We start from the raw sequence: 21,752 nt of genomic DNA, 5'->3' as shown, positions 1-21,752 counted from the left end.
AGCTGAGAATTGTGACGTTGAAGGGTTGGCCACAAGAAGTTCGTTGGAAGGGACGAAAGAGCTCGTCAAATCACATCGACCAATTGTAAACATGATAGGTCCGAGGTATCACGTCCACCAAACGGCACCTGGATCGACGGGCCCCACTGGGATCCTATGAATGATTCAACCTTTTTATTTTTTTGAAACAAGAATGATTGAACTTTTTAATCGGACATTCCATCGTGGTAGTCTCCTCTCGATCCACTACGCGACGCATCTTGCAGCTGACAGCACCAGAGAGAAGGTTGCCGGACATGGGAGAAGCGGCAGGCCGCGAGCGCCCGCCGTGGCGCTGCACGGTGGCCGTGCAGGCCGCGCTCTGCCTCGCGCTCTACGCGGCCTTCAGCATCGGCGAGCCGCAGCTCATCCCGCGGGGCGGTGGCGCGGGTGGGGTGGACGCACTCGGGCGGGGCGCGCGCGGCAGCCGCGGCTGCGTCGCCTTCCTCAGCGTCGCTGGCGGCGCGAGGGGACCCATCGAGCAGGCCAGGCTCCTGAGGCAGGTGCGCGCGTTTGCACTCACCTACTCCGGGATCTCTTCTTCTTCACGCTCACGCGCACCTTCCGGCGCCTGGTTCCACTGGTGCCTGGTGGGAGTGGTGTTCTTCATTTGGTTCCCCCTGTTTGCGACTTGGCATTGTCCCTTTTCCGGTATTTTCTCAGAGGTCCTCTGGTCGACCTCACCAGCTCACCTCGTCTTCCCTTCGTCTTGTCAACGTTTGTGTGGTTGCAATTGCAACTCGCACACGCGTGGCATCGAGCCTGTCACTGACGGAACTGAAACCGGGTCTGATCACCACGGTAGCCTTCTTATACAGCGCGTCACAGTAAATTGGATTAGTGCTTATTGCTGAGTAAATCTTCCACGGAAAATGTTTGAGTGCGTAACCAGGAAGAGTTCATCCGTCGTCGGTTGAACCCAGGGAATTCATTCAGAAATATGACTTCCTCATTCTGATAACGATTTGCTCATGTAGTTGCGTGCATGCTCCCGTGCTTCTGACCAGCAATGCGTTCACACAGATAATATAATACATGGAGGTATGATGGCCTACACATGCGCAGATCCAAGATTGGTATTACTCTATAACCATGCCAATGGACCTACCTGGGTCTTGGATCACGGCACATGCGCATGTGCTTTCCGATGAGGCGCATGTGCCTCCTGATCATGCTTTCACTGAAATCACCAATCAGCACTGAGCTATCCTAAACTGCAATCTTTTATTGTGATTGTGCCCCACCAATCTACTCCGTAATTCCGTATGTATTAGTTAACGCCACACAACTTAGTTCTGATTTTCCACTAGCCCGTTTTGGCATATTTTGCCGCTGATGGAAGCAAAAGTCTGTATTTGGTGATCCTTAGAAATTTCTGGTTGTTTGTGACACTGTTGATCGACAATCTAGCCCTTTTTCTTCCGTTGGCTTAAAAAATGCACCAAGGAAGAATGTATTTTCTACAAATCTTTTCTAGATTTGCCTTTTTTTTTTAATAGAAACTGTTATCCATGAAGATGGAGACCATAGCAAAGGCTTATGAGGTCAAGTTCGTGCTGGATGTTGCTCAACTGGGAGAGGATGATCCACTCTGGCAAAATGTAAGTATTTAGTGCTAATAATGTTGGGCTCATGTGTAATTTTACTTGTCCATTGTCATTGTAACATTTAAGTGAATCAAATTCTCAGCTTTATAGTTTCTTTCTTTCTTTCTTTCCTATTTTTAGGGTTCCATGTACTTCCAAGCTCTGAACATCCCGTGGTAAGCTAGTAGTTCCTGGTTCATACATGTAAACCAACTTAATAGTGAGGAAAATGTAGCTCAATAGTTCGATGTACTGCCCAAGGTTCGTCCTCTTCTGTGTGTACATTAAAATTGCTTCTCCATAAGGTACTCCACTAAGTCATCACATGGGCGAACAGTTGGTAACTTTTTTAAGAAAGTGAAGATGCCCTACGATCAGGTTCTAGATATTATTGGTCTGGACACATGGCCTCTGCAGGTATTACATCTCGAGCACCTTTGAGTTTATTCTAGCAGGCAACCATCTGATAAACAGAAACGTTATATACGCCGGCATTTATGGATTCTTATACATTGATTTGTAACTGTTTTTACAAGGAGCCTCTACATGACGGCAAGATAAGCACTTCTTACAGGGGACAGACAAAATGGTTGGATCAATCACTAGCGCTCACTGACAGCAACTGGTAAGTGCTTACTAGCAGTTGTCCATGTTTTTTGTGTGCAAACTCTATTGTATTATTGTTGGAGATGCTAATATGTAGTCTATAGACATGCATATATGAGTTTTTTTAGAAGACATGCATATATGCTTAAATCATCAAGAGACTGAGTTAGCATTATAGAGTTTAGCATTGAAGAATGAAGGTATCTTCACAAACTTTAAACATCCATAAGAAATAGTAAAATTACCCTTTTTAGTTGAATTTATGCCTTTATGCTACTTATGGAGATTCATGCATGGGTTATTGTCTGTAACCAAAATGCTCACATTCTTCTTCTTTAATACAGGAAAATAGTTGTTGGATATAATCCATTACTTGTTTGCAATGGGGAGGAAACACCAGAAACCACAAAGCTCTCTGTGCCAATTCAACGCATTTTTGCAAAATATGAAGTGGTAACTCGTGTTCTCTTCATTGATGGCATTTGTTTTTTTTTTCAAATTAATGATTGCTATAACTTAGTTCCCTCTATACGATACAGAATGCATACATAAGCATGGGTGGGTTTTGTGGTTATTTCCACCGAGACAACTCAATATTGTACATCGGACATCCCAGCCGTGGTGTTGACCAAACAAGTGTAGATGGTTTTTTCTTGCACAGAGTTAGACCCCTCGAGATGGTGAGTTCATGACTCTGTGCGATGCTTCCCCTTCTTTATCCCAATATCAATGAAACAATTAAATTTCCATTTGGCAAAATGTGGCAGGAGTCAATATTGATCAATGTAGAAGGCAAGTTGGTTCAGAGATCTGTTATTCAGCAGCATGGAACGGGAGCCATGTGAACCTCATGACTTTCAGTTTCTGTTCCATTATGTCATAGCACCGAACAAAGGCCACATTCCATTGTATTGGATTCATTCAGTTCAAAAAAACTTCATTAGATTTGTTTCACTTCGCCTGTTTCAACATGTTTTATTTTGTAGTAAGGAACTTTAGGTAGCCTTAAACATTTACAGCAAACAAGAGTTCACTATCAAATAGAGTGCTGCCCAAGCAGGGCACGAGCAGTTAATACATTCTTTTTCTCGTATCTGCTGGTGCTGTGCCTGTTGATCTCTCAACAGAAGTCCCAACTACAGTTGGATTTGTTTCAGAAGTTTTAGATAATGGTTGCAAGGCTGTAACTGTCGTTTTGATGATTCCTAAGGCCCAAACTATTCCATTTTCTTTTATCTTCTACAAAAAAACTAAAGTCAGAACTCAGAAGGATACGGTTGGTGCTATAGCAGTTCCTTTGGAGCCTGACTAACAAAGAATATGTGAAATTGTGAATTCGCAGCTCCAAAGGTGGCTTTGGCCATCACGGCCTTCTTTTCCTCCCGGGCTCTGCCGCTCTGGGAGGAGCTGGGCTGTACCTTTGCCTAATTCTTTTGCTACCTCAGCTTCAAAAAAAAAAATTATTTTGCTACCTCATATAGTTTTTTTTTTCATGAGAGATCTTGATATTTAACATCGAATACGCTGGACTCACTTACAAATTGCTTTCAGAATTTTCAGAACTCACAAATTGCTTCGACTGTTTCCTCTCCTTTTTTTCCCTTTTTACAGCCCTTATGAAATGCTATTTATGCCCTACCACACATTCTCTTATGCATGCACACCCTAGACAGATTACTCTAAGCAACTACTGTGGTTCCCTGAAAAGGCGTACTGAAAACTACTGTTCACTGATAAGCCAGGCTGAAGCGAACAGGGCATAAATTAATTTCATCGGAACCTCCATGCCCTATAAATTAAATGAAATAGATAGCATATAGGATATTCATAAGGGATTCCAGCATTTTAAACAAGCCTTAAAATGCATCTAACAAACAGTTTAGTACTTGCAAAAAGACGAGAGCCTCAAGGGCTCAAGGCTCACACCCTTTTTTGAAAAGCGATGGTGTTCTAGGACAAATTAAAACGCATGCGGCGTCCAGTTGGCTGTGTCTTCCTGGAGCAGTTCCCGGGTACGGAAGTTTTTTTTTTCCAACAATATATTCGAATCCAAATGGAACACATAAGCTGGAGGAAACTTGGATGGTTTTGGATGAAAAACACTCTTCCGGATAAAATGTTGTGGGAGAAAAACACTGTTCCAGATGAAAAAAGAAGTCGAACAAGTCGGTTTTAAGGGCAGCCGAACGGGGCCATATCCAGTGCAGCTTGTTGCAAGAGCTGTACTTGCAGTAGATGCAATTCCTCTTGATCGCTGGAAACTCCTTTGCAGAGAGGGCAAACGTGTCACCTCCGCGCGGGGAAACTTCAGTGAGTGACAAACCCTCTCTCTCGTGGACCTGCAAGCCTTGGTTCGGCGTCCACGGCAGCTGTTGACTGCCAACGTCCAACGATTGCGGGGGCTTCTTCAGTGCAGCTCGCCATTGCACGCGACCAGTTGAACCCCCACACACCGCGTATTGAGCTCGTTCACTACGAAGCACGCATTGAAGATCGGAATACACCTGGGATCAATTCCACTGTTGAGATCACAGATGGTAACACAATCTCTTGTTGGCTGTCAGCGTAGTATATGTGAGATGTGAATTGACAACTCCTCCACCTTCTGATTTCAGAGGCCTTGTGGCTTCAGCCTTCACATGACTGAATTCAGTTAGGGCTATGGCAATATATTGGCTACTTGTTCAATGTGTGCAGCAGGTCCACAAACTTGAATTCAGTCAGTCTGCTAAAATCATCGTTCCCACAAGTATTTGAACTGCTAGCAAGCAATTCGACTTCTAGAGACAGAATTGAAGTATCTAGCTATGAAACCAGGCACAAATTCCACGAGAAATTTTATAGCATGACAAGGTCAAAAATAATTATCATTAATTAAATAAGATAATAGTCTCATACAAGGGGCATAGTCCATCTGATACTGTTGTGATATCGAAATGCCCAGCACCCCATCAACATCAATCAAGTAATTCTAAAAAACAAAGAATAACATCAACTCAGCAAGCACGAGCGACAAAGTTGATCACAGTGGAGTTTCAACAAACCTAAAAGCTAATTTGAGTAACATAAGCAGCATCTTCAAAGCTCCCACTCGCCTAGAATTTACCAGTACTTAGGCAAACACAAGCAACACCATCCCAACAAGGTGAAATGTGCAGAACAATATCATCCCCACCTACTATATTGCTCTGGAACAGCAAAGCACTTGCTGTTCAAACATGATAGGAGGTTTTACATGGAGGAATTACATATTCAATAGATTCAAGCCATAATGGAAACAAAGGCGTTACACCAATATGTGACTACATATCTATCACCACTAGGAAAGCGAAATTGCCACAGGGCAAGCAGCTTCTTTCAAGGTCGCACCAAGGCGAACAAAGGATGGTTCCATATGTTGAAAAACCACGTCATTTCTATGATTCCAGATCTTCCAGGACAGCAGCAACAAAAACACATGATACTGTTTGGCAGGAATAGATTCTGGTCTTCTCACATCCCATAGTAGTCATACCGAGGCATTGTCCACTGAAAAACCCATTTTTGTCCAGACATTTGCAGCAAAGGGACACCTAAATATCAAGTGATCGGCACTTTCTGATGCTTGCTTGCACAGCTTGCAGTTGTCATCTTCTACAACTGATTTCTTCTTCAGGTTTGCTCGGCACTGGATTCTTTCTTGGATCAAAAGCCCGAAGCACACCATCAGCAGTGGCAAATGGGCAGATACGGTTATCTGGCCTGTCTTCAAGCACTATCTCAGTGATAATACTTAACACCTGTTCCAACTCTCCTGCAGCCATTCTCGAAAGGCGTAGTACCAAGAATTCATGAATTTCTTTAACCTTTGCATGACTGACGAGGTTAGGGAAGCAAGCAGCTAGTGGCACCTTCCCTGTCCAGCAGTCATTCCAAAAGTGTCGCCCGGCCATCACCCACGTCTACAAAAGTGATACTCTGGTACAGTGGAAGAAGTAAGCGCAGCGCCTCCCAATGAGGACCAACAGCATTCTCACCTTTCAAAATGCTCAAATCCACTTCTTCATGTGCCCACTGAACCCACTGATGGAGAAGTTTCAGCAGCAAGCATTGGTTTTGAACAGCAAGGTCGTTCACTCCGAGCCGCCCTTTTTCTTTCGGCATGCACACCTAATTCCATGCAACTAGGCATCTAGCCCCATTGGTGCGGTTCTTCCCTGAGACCCTGACAAAATAAAGGCTCTTCTTTTCTGGTCTAAGGATTCAATAGTTCCTGCAGGAAGAAGCATAGCTGCCATGAACTTGTCTTCCTTTGGGGTCCAGGAACATCGCTTGCCTTCCCGCGAGCTGTTCATCTGCTCTTGCAATCAATGGAGCAAATACTGACAAATTGAGCTCGACATCAGAGAGGGGGAGCCCCAGGTACACCTGAGGGAAACTGTCAACTTTGCACCTAGCTCTGCACTCTGCTTCAGAACTGCGCATTGGCACCAAGGTGCGTTTGTGGTAGTTGATCTTCAGGCCTGTAGCAGCTGAGAATTGGTCCAGGAGGGATTTGTGTCTGAACTGCACCTAGCTCTGCAGGGATAAGTAGCAGTGTGTCATCCGCATATTGAAGAATGGGGCAGCTCCTATCCGGTGCAAGAGGCTGGGAGATAGAGCCATCGTGATTGAATGGGGCAGCTCCTATTTGGCGCGTTTACAGGGAAGTCCCAACCTTTGGGCACAGTGGTTGAATCTCCCGGGCAAATGACAGGTTTTAGGACTCTACAGGGCAAATCAGAAGCTAAAACTCGGCCCATCACCCAAATGGATTGCAAACCACTCATAAATATCAACAGGTGCTCAGCAATATGCAAGATTCAGTTATTCCTTTCATCCGTCATTGGTAAAAGAACAAGATAGCTGGTAAAAGAATGACTCGTAAGAAAGGTCGGAAGCGAACCAACAAAAACGTGTGCTAAGTATTATGATTTTTCAGATTCTAGAGATGTTGAACCTGGCTCATGATGTAAATTAAGCTGTGATGTGTATGTAGTATTCTTATCTTAACATGGCCTAAGTAGCAGAAGTAACATGTATACCTGTTTGCTTCACTGGGGCAGCGAGAGTCTGCCACGATGCTTCCCATCAGTCAAAGCACACTACGACTAGCTAACTAGTAGCAAACAGGACGAGGCTCAATCACATCACATCTGCTTCTCCGTGACCCATACCTATCAAAAATCATACTCGCCATCCTATGGATCAAAGGAGAAACAATACCACATATGATTCAGACTTGTAACTCAAACAGCAGATGTACTTAATTTTGTTTAATAATGTCATAAAAGATAAAGAATCAGATACTAGCGATCTAAAAACTAAGCAAAATCATCAATCCAAGGCTGCCTTGGAGTTGTTGAACCACCGGTGCTCAAGCGCTTCCGCCGCGGTCAGCCTCTCCGACAGTTTTGCCAAGCACTCTGGGTCGAGCTTTCCCGAAGCAGAGGTCATCCTATCTCGCGACTCGGACATTTCGGCAGTCATCTCGTACTCGCTCTCTGCCTGGAACAGGGTCGCACCGCTTACAGCATCTCCAGCAGGGCCTCTACTTGAGCCCCCATAGTTAAATATGGGGGCTCAGGTCAAAAATCCAACTCCAGCAGGGCCCCTACTACGGACCCCAAATTTGTGTGGGCACCCAAATCTCTCCCTCGGACCCCATTCCTGTTGGCCCAACAGCTCGGCCCCCATCCGCGCGGGCGCTACTCCTCGCCTCCTTCCGCATGCGCTGCTCCGCCTTCCGTCGCGCGGGCCGCTGCACCGACGCGCCGTCCGTTGCTCCGCCGCGCGCGCTGCCTCCCCTTCCCACGACGGTGCTCCCTCCCCTTCCCTCCCTGCGACACGCGACGGCGTTCCCTCCCCTTCCCTGCAACCAGCGACGGCGCGATGGCGCTCCCCTTCTCCTCCCGCCCGTCCGGATCTGCTGCAAGGCCGGCTCCTTCCCCTCGTCGCGCTCCGCTCGTAGGCGCTCGCTGCTGTCGCTCTTTCTTCCCCATTGCGAGCTCGCTGTCGTCGCTCTTTCTTCCCCATTGCGTTGAGATAGCTCAGTTGCTAGAACAGAAGATGACAAGTGGGTCCCAATTATCATTGTCTGTTAAAAAGGATTTGGGGGCTTTGGTTTTGGGGCTTCTGTTGGAGAAGATTGCAAAATAGAGGGCCAACAAAAGTAGGGAGAGCACCCAAACCAGATATGGGGGCCTTGATTTAGGTGCTCCTGCTGGAGTTGCTCTTAAAAGCTCCGCCATAACGCATCCGAGCCCCCACATGTCGACAGCCGGGCCGTAGTACCAATTGCCGTCGAGCAGCTCCGGCGCGTTGTACTGCAGCGTCCCGACGGGGTATGCCTCATGCGGCTTCCCATCGGGCTTCTTCCGCGTCGCCGACCCAAAGTCACACAATTTGAGCTCGCCCAGAGGGCAGACAAGGATATTGTCAGATTTAATATCCCGATGGATGAAGCCAAGACCGTGTACCTTCTCCGCAGCGCCGATAAGCTGCCTCATCATCTCGCGGATCGCGTCCTCCGACGGGGTCCTCCAGAAGTAGTCGCGGAGGCTCAGCCCGCCCCGGATCAACTCCAAGACGAGATGCACGTCTCCGGTCTTGGGGTCGACGGCGACGCCATCGATCTCGATGATCGACGGGTGGCCGCGGCACGCGCGGAGGCAGCCGGCCTCCATGGCGAGCGAGCGGCGGTCGGGCCCGTCGCCGCGGATCCACTTCAGCGCGACCTCCTTGCCGCTGCGGCGGTCGTGCGCCCTGCTCACGACGCCTCAGCGCCCTCCCGAGCACCTCGAGTACCTCGGACTCGTCGATGTTCCTGAGATCCTTGTACCGCGGTCGCTTGTTCTTCGCGCGGTTCTTGGTCCGGTGCCGGATGCTTGCGGGCCATCGGTGCCGCAGCAGACATGCTGCTGAACTCAAGATCGAAACACGAGCGGAGAGCAAGGAGAGAGCGAATCTGAACTCTTCAAATTGGAGAGGCAGTGGGAATCTGGACGCGAGGAGGCGAGATCGAAAGACGAGGTGAGAGCACGGAGAGAGCGAATTACGAATCGAGATGGAAAGAATCGATTGGGAGAAGCCAATGAACTATATTGAAGGGAACAGGGAAGGAAAGGGGATCCGACAGCTGCGATTGCGGTTGACGATGGCGTCGCTCTAACGCAGTTACACTAACGACTCCGATTCGAATTCAATGTTAGGTTTGAGTAGGCCTCGCGTTTTCCCGGGCGGGCGGAATTTCAAGTGCTCAAGGCTCAGAGGGTTTTGGGCTTTTGGCGTCTGATGATCCCTCCAGACTCCAGAGTGCAGATAAGGAGGCTTTGCTGACCTCAGCAACGCTACTTTACTGACATCAGCACAGATTTTCGTAATGAAAAAAAAAGTATATATGTTTTAAATGTTTCAGTTGTTTCAAGGTATGTTTTAAGTGTTTCATATGGACATTGCAAAAGTAGATTAAGACGTTGCATATATTGCAATAGTTGTACATATATGTTGTAAGCGTTTGTTTTCAATGTTTAATATGTTTTTCAGATGTATGTTACAAGTGTGTTTATCTGGATATTGCATATGTTTCAGACATATGTTCCAAGTGTTTTATCTTGATGTTTCATAATGTTTGCAATGGCTTTTTCAAGTATTTTTACAAGTGTTTCAGACGTATGTTGTAAGTGTTCCAACTGTTTCGAACGTATGTTGCAAATGTTTCATTTGGTTGTTTCAAAAGTAGATTAGTTGTTACATCTCCCTCCCCGTCTTCTGCTGTCTCGCCTTGATGTTGGTTATGTTCAGGAGGCGTGGGCCTGCGTGGGGCAGGCGACGTGGGTGGGGTGAGTCATTCGAGTGGCGTGGAACCCAAGCGAGCGGGGCGTGCGGCACAGAGTAGGCGCGGGGCACAGGGAGCCTATTTCCGGACACGACCGAGGGCCGAACATCCGGACGCTAGCGTGACCAAAAAAAAAATACTACCATAAACCCGAAATAATGTAGTGATGAACAAAAGAAGATGAAGGTATCATGAATAAAAGATGGAATCACAAACGAAAACCAATGGAGAAAGCAAAATTGTCACGATGAAATAAGTATTCACCTTGTATAAAAAAAATAAAATTCTAAGAAAAAAACCAAAATGAAGAAAACCCCCAAAGAAGAAAACTACTCCTATTTGATATCATCGGATCACCGTGCACGTTGTGTCTGAGCGCCATCATCATGATCCAAAACAACCAAATGTGATTCCAATGGCTCATGTCAGTGGTTCATCCCACTTTTAATATTAAAAAAATCAAACTAAAATCAGAGATGTCTTTTCTCAACCAAAAAATAGATGTGATCATCCCATCTCTGAAAATTGTGACGGGTTCGTCCCATCTCACCTTACCTTAAAGTCATCCAGCAAGGTTCGGGCATCTCCAGTTATTTGAGCTACGCAGCAAGCCAACAATGGCAATCTTGTCCGGTAACATGAGCGGATCGTAGGAGAGGAAGATCCGGGTGATGGAGCTCATACACAGAAGAGGAGGGATCTCCGCCACTGTCCACGTTCCAAGAACTTCGTTCTCAATGAGAGGAATGAGGACAATATGAAACATTATTCTAAATATAGCGGAAACATGTCCAATATCAAAGGTACAAAGTGGAGGACTAAACCACAAGTTTAAGATGCTCACACTAGCGTAGCTTACTCATCCTCGCCATGCAATTAGATTATATGACATGCTTTGTTTGTACAAATACCTATAGGTGCTAGATGAAAAATATAACAATCTACAATGGAACAAGTTCATATTGGGCCATGTTTAGTTCCACCAAAATCCAAACTTTGACACTATGCAAAAAGAAGATTCCCCGTTACATCAAACTTACGGTACATGCATGGAGTACTAAATGTTGACGAAATTAAAAACTAATTGTACAGTTTGGTTGTACTTTGCGAGACGAACGTTTTGAGCCTAATTAGTCAACGATTGGACAACTATTACCAAATACAAACGGAATACTACAGTGAACTACAGTAGTCTACAGTGATTTCGCCGACGCCGATTCCGGGGAACTAAACATGGCCTTGGTTAATTACCTCAAAATGTACTACAATGTTTCTCGTTCCAATTATACGAGGTATGTGTTTCATCTCTTAAAGTAACAATGCAAATAAGTATACATCTTCCATACCCAACGTTCTGAGGACTTGGCAGCCAAGGTGGGGCCAGCACCAAGGCAACCACACCTCTTCTGGATCTAGATAAGTAGATTTTACTACAAAGAACCTAACTAGCTGGCTATTCTACTATTCATGATATCAAATAAATAATATCGGACTCATCCTACAATATATTCCCGTAATATATAAATTTGGATCCATAATTATTGATTTTTATTTTCTAAATATAAAATAGTTTCACTTAAGCTAAATTTAGAACTGCACTGTATTTAGAACTGAATGGCCATATCCACATCGCGCTCCGCCATAGCTTGGCCCTTTTGCCTGTGCCTCCATCATCACTAGATAAACGAACTGACTAGTCCTGATTTTTCATGAAGGCGCTACCTTAGTGCGTTTTCAAAAGCTTCTAAAAGTCACTTGATAAATTAATGATTATGCTAAGTGAACAAAATGAACACAAAGTCTGCCAAAACGCCTGTAGCCTAGTTACCAGAGCCCCAATAGCACCTTAGTTCTGGATTCGACTCCCGTGGGGAGCGGATATTTTAGGATTTAACGGCATTGTGCTTTCAGGAGTAGACGACGTTCCCGTTGACAACGAGACGTCTATGGTGACTTTGTCAATCTTAAGGATCTGTCAGCCCACTCTTCAAAGATACTCATAGAGGTAGAGTTGCGTGTGTGCGTTCATAGGGGTGAGTATGCGTGCGTTATGAGTATCTGAGTTGTAGTGTGTAATCAGAAAAAAAAAAATAACAAAAAACCTTATTTTTACCTTTTCCCCAGTAGCAAGCTTTCTAAATCTCGAAAGCCGAGGAGTAGGGGGAAACCCAATGGGAGGGACTAGGTAGCGCCCAATTGGATGCATAGTGCAAGGCACACATATCTTTGAGTTGGATGGGAGATTAATCAAGTGTCTGTCTTGTAGCATTATTGTACAAAACTATTGGGGTGTCTTTTTTTTCCTTTTTGCCAAAAAGACCTAAATTAAATAGCTGTTTTAAGGAGCTCACGAAAATGTTCTTAGGTTCCTATATGTTTTTGTTTTGCATTATTGATTTTCTTTTGAAATTTATTTTCCTTTTATTTTCTAATTTAGCCATTATGATACAAAAATGCTGATTTTTGACAAAAGCGAAAGAAAATTATAGTTTAAAAGTTTCAATAAAAAATTCTGGTGATTTTTTAAATAAAAAAATCCAGACAAACTTAAAAAAAACTTCAGGAAAAATGTCCCGACTAAAAGCTTTAACAAAAATTTAGAGAAAACATTTTAACAAAAAACTTTAGAGTAAAAAGTTTGACAAGGAGTCTACAGAAAATATTGGGAAAATGCTTGATGAAAAGGCTAAAAAAGTTTTGTGAACGGAGAAGAAAGAAGTTCTTAATATGTAGAAAATTGAACTAGCTTTTCCACCAAAGGAAAGGTTCCTTAAGACTTCTTATAAAAGGTTTTTCCAATACTTTGAGACTTCTTGCCAAACATTCTTATCTGAACGTTTTTGTTGAACATTTTCCATTGGAACTTTTTTTTCTAAACTTTTTCACCAAAAAAGTTTTTCTAGATTACTTTTGGGACATTTTCCTGGACCTTTTGATTGAAAACTTTTATTAAAATTTTTTGTTTCCATCTGATTTTTTTTGACATTTATATATCCAAATTGATTTAGATATTATGGAGTACTATTAAGTCAAACATGAGCTCATTTTCTTTTTTTTTCCCTGTATACGTCAAAGCTGGTTCCTTGTTATCCATTAGACTATCTCTAACAACTGCGACCCAAAATACAAGACTCATTCGTCCTTTGGGTAGCGCTACAGGCAAAGGGTTCAACACATATTTTTGGTCTTCTCCAACAACAAGACCCAAAAGACAACCCTTTCTGTAAATGGTTCTCCAGGAGAGAGGATACTCAGATTTGGGTTATGTCTCTCCTGGCACCTAAAATGGGTCTTTTATATAGGTACTCTGCTGGAGGCTATAGGTATTGTGTTGGAGACTCATTTTAGATTTGGGTTCCGCAATGAGTCTCCTGTTGAAGAGAGCCTTAGTCTTTATTCTCTAAATAAATCCTCGTTTGGTCATTTGAATAAAAATTGCTCTCTATAAAAAATTTCCGTATATCTTGTGCGTACTTTGGAGAGCTAGCCCTACTTCCATCTTTGGCTAACTAAAAAAAAAGAAATAGTGTATGACAATAATTGGATTTAATTGGAGAGACTATCGGAGGACTTTTTCATCAAAATTTGTATTCCTATTAATATGGAAAGATATAGAGACTATTAGAGCTGCTCTTACTATATATATTATAAATATACAAGGCATTGTTTTCCTTAGAAAAGTGACAAGGCAATGTTTCAAGACTAATAGCATTCGATGCCACCTCCTCCTCCTCCTGTACATGTACTTGTACAACTCAAAATCCTATGATTTTTTTTTGTGCATGCATATAATACAAGGGAGGCCTTGCTGCATTCGTATTCACTTCATTTCACTTGTGTACGTACCCCAGCACATGTAGAATGAGGTGGATGCATCCACCTTCTATCCTTCAAACAAATCTGACAAGTGCTGCTCCACCTCCTCCGCGGTGCGCCCTTTGGACACCTCTACCTCCGGATGGTCTTCCAAGTACCGGCGATACACCGGCACGACATTCTCCGCAACGGTTTTCCGGAGGATTCCCCGGATCACCGGGTTGGGCACCTTCCAGCATCTCTGCGCGCTGCAGGCGTTCTCCAACGCCGTGTAGAACGCGCTCAGCCGATTGCTTCGCCGCCCGAGAGCAGCGCCAGGCTTGGTCTTGGTACCGCCGTCGTCCAAGCGCGACACGACGGGCTTCCACGACGCGTCCATGTAGCCTCTGATGTAGCCTTCCATGCGCTCCTCGCGGGCGCGAACCCACCCCGGCGGCAGGAACAGCTTGAGGTCGGAGCGCACCGCGCGGCGCACGATGGCGAACGTGTTGTTGAGCATGAACACCTGCCTCAGCCCCGGAAACGCTAGCGCGGCAGACTTCTCCTCCAGCACGGCCTCCAGGCACGATATGAGCTCCGCCACCAGGCTGAGGCCGCCGCCTGGCGCGCATGGCGGCGGTGCTTCGCCGTCGCTGTGGCTGTCACTGTCGTCGTCGTCGGCGGCGAGGACGAAGTAGAGGGAGATGCGGCTGCGCAGCAGGCAGCGAAAGTAGCCCATCCAGAAGCCGACGCACGGGTGCACCTCGCCACCCTGTGGCATCCGCCACGGGTAGTGCGACCTTATGAACGACGTCCTGAGGTCGCGCCTGCAGCGCCGGGCCGCGTCCACCAGCCCGGCGAGCGCGGCCTCGGCGGCGACCGAGACCGGATGCGCGGGGCCCCAGGAGAAGAGCCTCGCGAGGACGGGGAACGCCTCCGAGACCTCGGCGTACACATCGAGCGCCGCGAGCAGCTTCGACGGGGAGCTCCCGAGCGCGGCCACGGCGCCGGCCAGCGTCAGCATCGCTCCGGCGCTCGCGGCCGCGAGCTCCCCCATAGCGACCACCTGCGCGGCCATGAGCCTCTGGTGGCGAAGGCGGAACACGTGCTCCATGGCGCTCAGCGCCTGCGCCCACGCCCTGACCCTCCTCCCGACCTCCCGCCGCGAGAGGAGACCACCACCACCGTGCTGGCCCCCGCCCAACGCGCCCGTGTCCAGCACCCAGCCGGCGCCGAACCCGGCGAGCCACCGAGACAAGGCGTCCGCGCGCGCGCGGGGCCTGGCGGGAGAGGAGAAGGCCGGGAGGAGGGCGAGCATGCGCTGCTGGTGCTTGTCGATGTCGTCGAGCACGCAGGCGGACGACTCTGCCACGGTCACCAGTTGGCGGCCAGCGCGGTCGGCCTCGTCGGCGTTGCTGCTGCTGGAGCCGTCGCTGTCCGAGGGCTCGGAGCGCGGGGACGCCGCCGGGCTGCTGCCACCGCTGCTGCTGCTGTTGTCGTAGCCGCCGTCGTGGCCGAACCTGCCGTGCTCCATCTTGACGCGAACGGCCTGCAAGACGCGCAGCAGCAGCTAGCTTCTTCCAGCGAGGCACGCGAAGTCTACATGTCAACGCACGCAGCAACGGGCAGCGTCTACGGCGTTGGATAGTTTTCTCGGGTGCAGACCAGCTGTGTCCATGTGTTGCAACGAAAGCAGTGGCCGTGGCATTGACTGGTGCGCGCGCTGGCTGCTGGGCGTGCGAGCCCCGTGCTTCTTCTGGCTCCACTGGCCCCTCCAAGCCAAAAACCAAAAATTTTCAAGATTTACCGTCACATCAAATCTTGCGGCACATGCATGGAGTACTAAATGTAGACGAAAAAAAAACCAATCACACAATTAGCCGAGAAATCGTGAGACGAATCTTTTAAGCCTAAATAGTCCATAATTAGATAATTTTTGCCAAATAAAAATAAAAGTGCTACAGTAGCCCAAAGCCAAAAATTTTCGGATCTAAACGGGGCCTAACAAAATATCCGAGCAAGCACGGAGGCAATTCACGGAAGAAACACCAAGACACGGGCGTGGACTCGGCGAGCGAGTCTAGTCTTGTGCACCAACCAAGCACCTCCTTCCCTTTCGGCTGTCATCTCCGTCGGCCTCGCCTTCGCCAGTCACCGTGATTGCTCTGTTCTGACCTCTGAGCATCTGGCCGATCATAGCTACCAGACCAGCCGCCGAGACGCCGGCCGAGGGCCCAAGGCCAGGCGGCTATCGGGCATTGGCTATTTGGCTCCCTTCAAACAGGCTCACAGTCACAGGCTCCTCCTTGTATATGATTTGAATAATTATTAGTCCAAATTTATATAAATTGATCTCTTTCTGTTGGTAGAGCTCCTTTCACTACTATACAAAAATATATTTAGACGTGGTTAAAATAGAATTTAGAAGCGGTTTTTGCAACTCTGGCTACACAAGGGTCTCACAAAAATCAAGCATTAATAGGGATGGACAAAATTACCGATCAGTCGATCATCTCTAGAAGTCGTTTTTTCTAGGAGCTATTGGTAATGTTGCCTGCTCATAAAATTAATTCAATTTAAAATAGCTCACTCCATGCCCACGCCGTCTTGCCTGCCAGCACGGAGCGACGTGGGGGCGGTGGGGTTGGGGGACAAGGGACCACACTACTAGGACTAGGGGTGGCAACGGCCCCGATGCCCGACGAGTATTTGATTCATTAGGGGATGGGGGTGGAATCATATTTCTCTCTGCGGGGATCTTAATGGGGAAAAAAATCATCCCCAATGTATATAGTGGGTATCGGGACGTTCCATATGTATCGTCCCCGTTACTCATTCGGGACCTGCTACACATGTATAGAGCTAAGATGAGCCCAACAAATAAATGTTGGCCCAAGCCCACTCATTCCATATAAAAGGAGTCCTAACCCTAATTCCGCCCTATGTACCCGTCCCCGTTACTCGTTGGGGACCTGTACATGTATACATGCTAAAATAAGCCTAATAAATAAATATTGGCGTAAGCCCTCATTCCATATAAAAGGAGTCCTAACCCTAATCCACACATAACCTCCCCTCCCACTCCCGCATCTCGTGAACCTGTCGGCCATCGCCCACTCATGAAGTTGTGAGTTTGGGAACCGCACCGTCGCCCCTCGCCTGGTCGTTTGTCGCCGTCGCCGCCAATCCTCCATCTGCTGCCCACCAACCCTCTATAGTTCCACTCCATCGCTGCTCTGTCTACTTTTCCACCCTATCCATTAGTTCCTTTGCCTCCACCCTTAGGCCTCGCTCCCGCAGTCCTCAGTTCGTACCTGGTGAACTCGTCAGTCCTCACCGGTGAAGTCATGATGGCTCTAACTCCAAAGCTGCTTCTCTCCTTTTTTTGATTATTTTGCATCATTAAATTGGAAATTTTGATGTACTGTATGTTCAATGTTATCCGGTATGCAATACCCATCGAAACAACTTTCAAAACCATGGTTAAAAAATAGACACACCTAAAAAATATTTTTATAGTACTTTTTGGCTTCTCATTTTTTTGGGAAATGAATTTTAGAGATAGGTGATTCTGTTGCTGAAAGTGATCCAATGCCTAAAATGATTCTACATGGAAGCTTTTTTTCTCTCTCATACTCCTAATTCATTTTAGAGAACCACTTCATAAATTTAATATAGAATTACTTTTCTATTAAAAAAATAACTATTGGGCATTGATCCTCTTGAGTTCAATGCAAAAGCTCTGCTAAAGAGGCTTGAACATGAAACAAAAGAAGAAAAAAAGTATATTGCTTTCTGCGAGCCTGAACCAAGAAGGAAGTGAGCTCGCAACACGCGTAAAGTAGAGGCCGAGCCGGTGGAGCTGTGGGCCAATAGGATATTATCTTTTGCCATTGACGTGGTCTCTAAGGATGAAAGCGGGAACGGGAAATTCCCGTACCGACCGACACCGAACACCGGAATTCCCGACCGGATATCATTTTCTCGGGAAAAAACAGATTCGGGAAGAAATCCGGGAAAATTCGGCGAATCCGGGATCGAAATCGGTTAGAGTGATTTCCCGACCGAATTAGCGGATCCCGTATTTGGTCCGGAAAACTCCCGCGGGAAATTCCCGTTTTTAAGGCGGTAGACGACTCGCGGGAGTCACAACAAGGAAATTAACATCGGCGGCGGCGCCTCACGCCTCGCTACTCGCGTCAGCGTCGCTTCCAGTTCCCCGCGAGCGATCCCGATCAGCGATTCAGTCATTCAGAAGCAGAGCGGACTGCAGACAGGCGGACATCAGAGGCAGAGCTGCAGTCTGTGTTGCGCCGTCGGGCCCGCGTCCTGCCGGCGGCCGCCAATAGCGAGCACCAAGCAGCCGAGCCCGAGCGACCACTGATTCGCTGCGACTCTGTGAGCAAGCAAATCTGTAGGCGCAAGCGCAACTGTGCAAGGTGCAAGCAGCCGCAAAGTAAGTATAAACTATATGATACGATTTCTAATTTTTTTAATTGCTAATTGCCTAATTTGCAATGATCGTCTGTCATCCGTGCAAATTTTTATTTCTATGCCACGGAGGCGCGCACTGTTTGCTATTGTTTGCATATGGATTATACATGGTTGCTATTGTTGCGTCGAGCTCACTGTTTCAAGTGGTTACATCTATTGATGTTCCCATCTTGTGTTACCGCTTCCCGATCGTAATCGACACATTCCCATTCGAAATATTCCGTTCCCGATATCCCGTAATACCGGATTCGTTTTCCCGTCCGACCTTCCCGTTCTCGTTCCCGTTCCTGGCCAAAAAATACAGGAGCAGGAATGGTTAAGACATTTTCCCGACCGTTCCCGACCGTTTTCATCCCTAGTGGTCTCGCACTCTCGGTTATCCAATGCCTATTGTATTGACGCACATTCTAATTCTAGTCCACATGTCGTTGAGTCATTGTTGCACGTCTAGGGTTTGGGCTGGTTTAGTGCCATGCGTTTGGCATCCTCTCTATGGAAATAAATACTCTGCAATACCCATGGTTCTAGGGTTCCTCTAAAGTATTGCACAGAAAACTCATCCCCACTTTATGTGCCACGGTTATGCTCCTTGTTTTTGAAAAAAAAAATCAACGCTTATTTCATTCTCGTGTTAGGGATTCTAACAAAGATTGTTGTGATAAATATGGCTCAAGTTGTAACCATGCCTTTTTGAGACCCCACCATCAAGAGTTAGAACCAATTCAGAATGGTACACTCTTGTCAAACGGTTACATGATTGTTTTTTCATACAATTGTTGCTTGTTCTACCTCACAATCAGATGCTCTGGTTCAAATTTCGGTCTCCTTTTTCTTCTTCACTGAAAAATATCATGTTACAATGCAAGCCAGTTATGAGTGGTAGAGGCCCTATGGTAGTGGTGTTTATAAACAATATATGACTTGTAATTTGTCGGGTACCATAAGAAGGGGTCCCCTAAGCAACAACCGAAAAAATCGCTTAGACCCCGTCAAAATCAATGCCAAGAGACAAACTATTGGCTAACCCCCGGCCTTGACCGAGACTACCGACTCTCTGCCTCGCTCAAGGCCTCGCACGGAAGGCCTCGAACGGCCTACCGAATCTCCGCCTCGCTCGAGGCCTCGCACGAGAGGCCTCGGACGGGGAACCGATTCTCCGACTCGCCCAAGGCCCGCCCGGAAGGCCTCGGACGAGTTATTGATTCTCCGCCTCGCTCAAAGGCCGGCTCGGCAAACAACCCCGTCGCCTCCGCCTCGACCAACTTCTCAGACAAGATATCACGTCCGACCAGCGCGTTCAACCGCTCCCACGATATCAGCCGAACGACGGCTCAAACGGAGTGGCCGACGACACGCCAGTCGCATCGAAGCCATGCCGTCCGAGATAGGACAGAGCAGGGGTTACCGGCCGCTGTGCTTAGCACTGTGCCCACGACTGACACCCATATCGCACTGTGCTGCCTAACTCCAACTGCTCCGAGGACAACGCGGCATGGGGAGTTAAGCTCGGGTCCCTGTAGCCTCGGAATCAGTGTACGGGACCAACTGCTCCCTCCAGCCTTGGCAAACCACTTCAGGGCCTCGGTAGCCTTGGGATTCGTGCCCGCCGAGCCCCCCACGATGGCTCGGCCTCGGCACCAATTGAGCCTCGGCTCTTCATGCGGTCAACACACAGCGACCGACACGTCGCCCGCCAGGCCCTGCGTCAAGCTATCACTGGAGCTCCCACGTCGCACAGGATCGGATGTGACCGGCGCGTTGCTCCAGCACTTCAAAGGTAGGACCACTCCATTAACCATGCCGCCACAGTAACAGGCTACAGGGCTCGGACATGCCGCCTCTGTTCGCACGATGCCACGTAGCTAACACGTGTCACCCCTGTCCCCCCTTCAACTATAAAAGAGAGGCATCGGGGCCGTTTCTAGGAGAGACCCGAGCACACGAGATAGACAAACACGTACAGGAGGGCAGACTGACTCTCACACTCGCACACACTCAGGCATAGACGGGACTCACGCTCTCATGAGATAGACGAACATACGCTCAACACCCTGTAACGTGCACACTTCCCCGCTGCCTGAGATCAACATCTCAAGCAATCCACGCCGCTCCATGCAGAGACCTGGGACTAGCTCCCTCTCTCGCCTTGCTTGTAACCCCCTACTACGAGCATTTCGGTGCAAGGAGTACAAGATCGATTTCTCAGACTGAACGTAGGGCACCTATTGCCCGAACCAGTATAAACCTTGTGTCTCTTTGCATCACCATCCGGGATTAGGGGCACGCGGTACATTTTTACTAGTTGGTTGAGGGCCCGCCGGTCCAAAACACCGACAGTTGGCGTGCCAGGTAGGGGCCTTCTGTGTGTCAGCTTCATCATCCTAACGAGTTTCGGATGGCAGACCCCATACGACCGCTGCATCTCCGCACAATGTTCTGGTTCGGGAGCCTAGAGTTCATGTCTCTAGGATGTGAGTACGATATGGTACTCCTCACGCCCCGAGCCCCACCGACCGACGACGACATCACGCATCAGCCGCCCAGGCGCAGACGGCGCTCGGGCGGCCGCTCTCGTCGCGCTCGCCAAGCACGATGCGAGCGGGGCCACCCCGGCACCGCGCAAGTTCAGGGTGACGCGCCGCGCTCCACCGGTATCCCACGCCCAGCTGTTGGCACAAGGTCCCTGGTTGGGGACCTGTCTAGCCTGAGCCTGGATAAGGGAAAGACGCTGGTGGCGCACGACGATGCCCCATCATCAAGCTCTGCCCCGCCACCTACTGAGGAGTCGACTTCGGCGGAGCAAAGCCTGGCGATGGCACCATCCCTGTACCCCTTCGGGTTGAGAAATGCCGCCGCCACCTATGCTTCCACCTACGCTTCTGCTCACGCAGAGCCCTCAGGATGCTACCAATGTTTTGCCCTCGACTTCGGCACCACGACTTCGACTCACACCCACGCTGACTCCTCGGAGGAGGATGAGGCGTGGGCCGGAGCGGACTTCTCTGGACTTCATGACCCTGAAGCCATGCGCCGCTTCCTGGCCGCGAGCGACTACTGCTTCGGCTACTCCAACTCTGACAACGAAGGCACTTACGATCCCACTCGTGAGTGCTTCCATGTCAGACTCGGAATGCCGAGCACGGGCGATGAGGACGAGGGGGCAGCCAACTGTTCCCCGCTTCGCCAGGGAGCAGGCGATGCCACACCTTCATGTGTTGTCCCACCGGCAGCGTGGAACGAGAACCTTGCCCCCAGACAACTTCGACGCCCGGACCTGGAGCAGCTCCGTGAGCTTTAGGCCAAGGTCGAACAAGACCGACTCCTCCTACAGCAGCTTCGAGACACTCTCGAGCAGGAGCAGCAAGGTCGCGGTGATG

General features: G+C 48.1%; 3 protein-coding genes across 5 annotated transcripts; 1 reads left to right on the top strand and 2 right to left on the bottom strand.

Moving 5' to 3' along the window:
• The first annotated feature begins 87 nt into the window (after nucleotides 1-87).
• On the top strand, nucleotides 88-3,307 carry LOC136527341 (uncharacterized). Its single transcript, XM_066520035.1, has 8 exons — nucleotides 88-542; nucleotides 1,557-1,640; nucleotides 1,767-1,801; nucleotides 1,931-2,042; nucleotides 2,162-2,250; nucleotides 2,576-2,684; nucleotides 2,771-2,911; nucleotides 2,999-3,307. Exons 1-8 carry the CDS (start codon nucleotides 297-299, stop codon nucleotides 3,074-3,076), a joined length of 894 nt encoding a protein of 297 aa, XP_066376132.1. The 5' UTR covers nucleotides 88-296; the 3' UTR covers nucleotides 3,077-3,307.
• A 1,962-nt stretch (nucleotides 3,308-5,269) lies between these two features.
• On the bottom strand, nucleotides 5,270-9,454 carry LOC136528472 (putative cyclin-dependent kinase F-2). Of its 3 annotated transcripts, none has more exons than XM_066521434.1 (3): nucleotides 8,729-9,454; nucleotides 7,295-7,450; nucleotides 5,270-7,115 (listed from the first exon to the last, which is right to left on the bottom strand). In XM_066521434.1, exons 1-2 carry the CDS (start codon nucleotides 8,933-8,935, stop codon nucleotides 7,430-7,432), a joined length of 228 nt encoding a protein of 75 aa, XP_066377531.1. In that variant the 5' UTR covers nucleotides 8,936-9,454; the 3' UTR covers nucleotides 5,270-7,115; nucleotides 7,295-7,429. The 3 variants fall into 3 exon arrangements, with proteins under 3 accessions (XP_066377531.1, XP_066377530.1, XP_066377529.1); XM_066521433.1 differs by having other exon boundaries at nucleotides 7,295-7,426; XM_066521432.1 differs by having other exon boundaries at nucleotides 5,271-7,115; nucleotides 7,295-9,454.
• A 4,266-nt stretch (nucleotides 9,455-13,720) lies between these two features.
• LOC136529415 (exocyst complex component EXO70B2-like) lies at nucleotides 13,721-15,514 on the bottom strand. The gene has a single exon (XM_066522487.1). The coding sequence runs from the start codon at nucleotides 15,413-15,415 to the stop codon at nucleotides 13,970-13,972; it is 1,446 nt and encodes a 481-aa protein (XP_066378584.1). The 5' UTR covers nucleotides 15,416-15,514; the 3' UTR covers nucleotides 13,721-13,969.
• Nucleotides 15,515-21,752: the final 6,238 nt, after the last annotated feature.

This window comes from Miscanthus floridulus, chromosome 19 (genome assembly GCF_019320115.1).
Source record: "Miscanthus floridulus cultivar M001 chromosome 19, ASM1932011v1, whole genome shotgun sequence".
Lineage (NCBI taxonomy): Eukaryota > Viridiplantae > Streptophyta > Magnoliopsida > Poales > Poaceae > Miscanthus > Miscanthus floridulus.
This window is presented reverse-complemented; position numbering and strand designations above follow the sequence as displayed.